This window comes from Myotis davidii, unplaced genomic scaffold (assembly GCF_000327345.1).
Source record: "Myotis davidii unplaced genomic scaffold, ASM32734v1 scaffold575, whole genome shotgun sequence".
Classification (NCBI taxonomy): Eukaryota; Metazoa; Chordata; class Mammalia; order Chiroptera; family Vespertilionidae; genus Myotis; species Myotis davidii.
Window position 1 is genome coordinate 2,564,281 of NW_006290306.1, and position 1,270 is coordinate 2,565,550.

At 69.0% G+C, this 1,270-nt stretch overlaps 1 protein-coding gene across 1 annotated transcript in view; it reads left to right on the forward strand.

The window, feature by feature from the left end:
• Positions 1 to 1,270, forward strand: part of LOC102760924 (striated muscle preferentially expressed protein kinase) — a 42,017-nt gene that overhangs the window by 31,370 nt on the left and 9,377 nt on the right. Inside the window, exon 27 of the mRNA XM_006763441.2 lies at positions 1 to 1,270. Within this exon, the coding sequence (XP_006763504.1) occupies positions 1 to 1,270 (1,270 nt within the window).

Genomic DNA, 1,270 nt, shown 5'->3' on the forward strand with positions numbered 1-1,270 from the left:
GCGCTCCCAGATCAGCTACAAGTGCCACCTGGTACTGCGCCCCATCCCTGAGTTGCTGCGGGCACCCCCCGAGCGGGTGTGGGTGGCTGTGCCTAGAAGACCGCCACCCAGCGGGGGGCTCTCGTCCTCCTCTGACTCTGAAGAGGAGGAGCTGGAGGAGCTACCCTCAGTGCCCCGACCACTGCAGCCCGAGTTCTCGGGCTCTCGAGTGTCCCTCACCGACATTCCCACTGAGGATGAGGCCCTGGGGACCCTGGAGGCTGGGGCTGCCACCCCTATGGAGTGGCAGGAGCAGGGAAGGGCCACCTCTCAGGACCAGCAGGCCCCGAGCCCTCCTGCCCTCCCCTCCCCAGGCCAGGAGCCCCCAGCTGGGCCCAGCCCCAAGCGGGGAGAGCTCCGCAGGGGCAGCTCAGCTGAGAGCGCCCTGCCCCTGGCCGGGCCACGGGAGCCGGGCCGGGGCCTGCAAAAGGCAGCATCTGTGGAGCTGCCACAGCGCCGGAGCCCCAGCCCGGGGACCGCCCGCCTGACCCGGGGAGGCCTGGGTGAGGGTGAGTATGCCCAGAGGCTTCAGGCCCTGCGCCAGCGGCTGCTGCGGGGAGGCCCTGAGGATGGCAAGGTCAGTGGCCTCAGGGGTCCCTTGCTAGAGAGCCTGGGGAGCCGTGCCCGGGACCCCCGGCTGGCACGAGCTGCCTCCAGCGAAGCAGCACCCCACCACCAGCCTCCCCCAGAGACTCGGGGCCTACAGAAGAGCAGTAGCTTCTCACAGGGTGAGGCAGAACCCCGGGGCCGGCACCGCCGAGCCGGGGCACCGCTTGAGATCCCTGTGGCCCGACTTGGGGCCCGCAAACTACAGGAGTCTCCCTCCTTGTCTGCCCTCAGTGAGACCCAGCCACCCAGCCCTGTACGGCCCAGTGCCCCGAAAGCCAGTGCCCGCAAACCCAGTGCCCCCAAGTCTTCAGAACCTCCTGCCACCAAACCTAGTGATGCTTCTCAGCCCTTGGCATCCCAGCCTGCCCAAGAGAAGGCCCAGGAGGTCAAGGCAGAACCAGTCCCAGCCCCCAAACCGACACAGCCTCCCGTGGCCCTGCAAACCCCAGCGCTCCCGCTCACACCCTATGCTCAGATCATTCAGTCATTGCAGCTGGCGGGCCACAGGCAAGGCCCTCCCCAGGGCCCGGCCACACCTCCAACGGAGCCCAAGTCCCACCCCGCGGTGTTCGCCAGGGTGGCCTCCCCACCCCCGGGAGCCTCTCCCAAACTCCCCAAGATC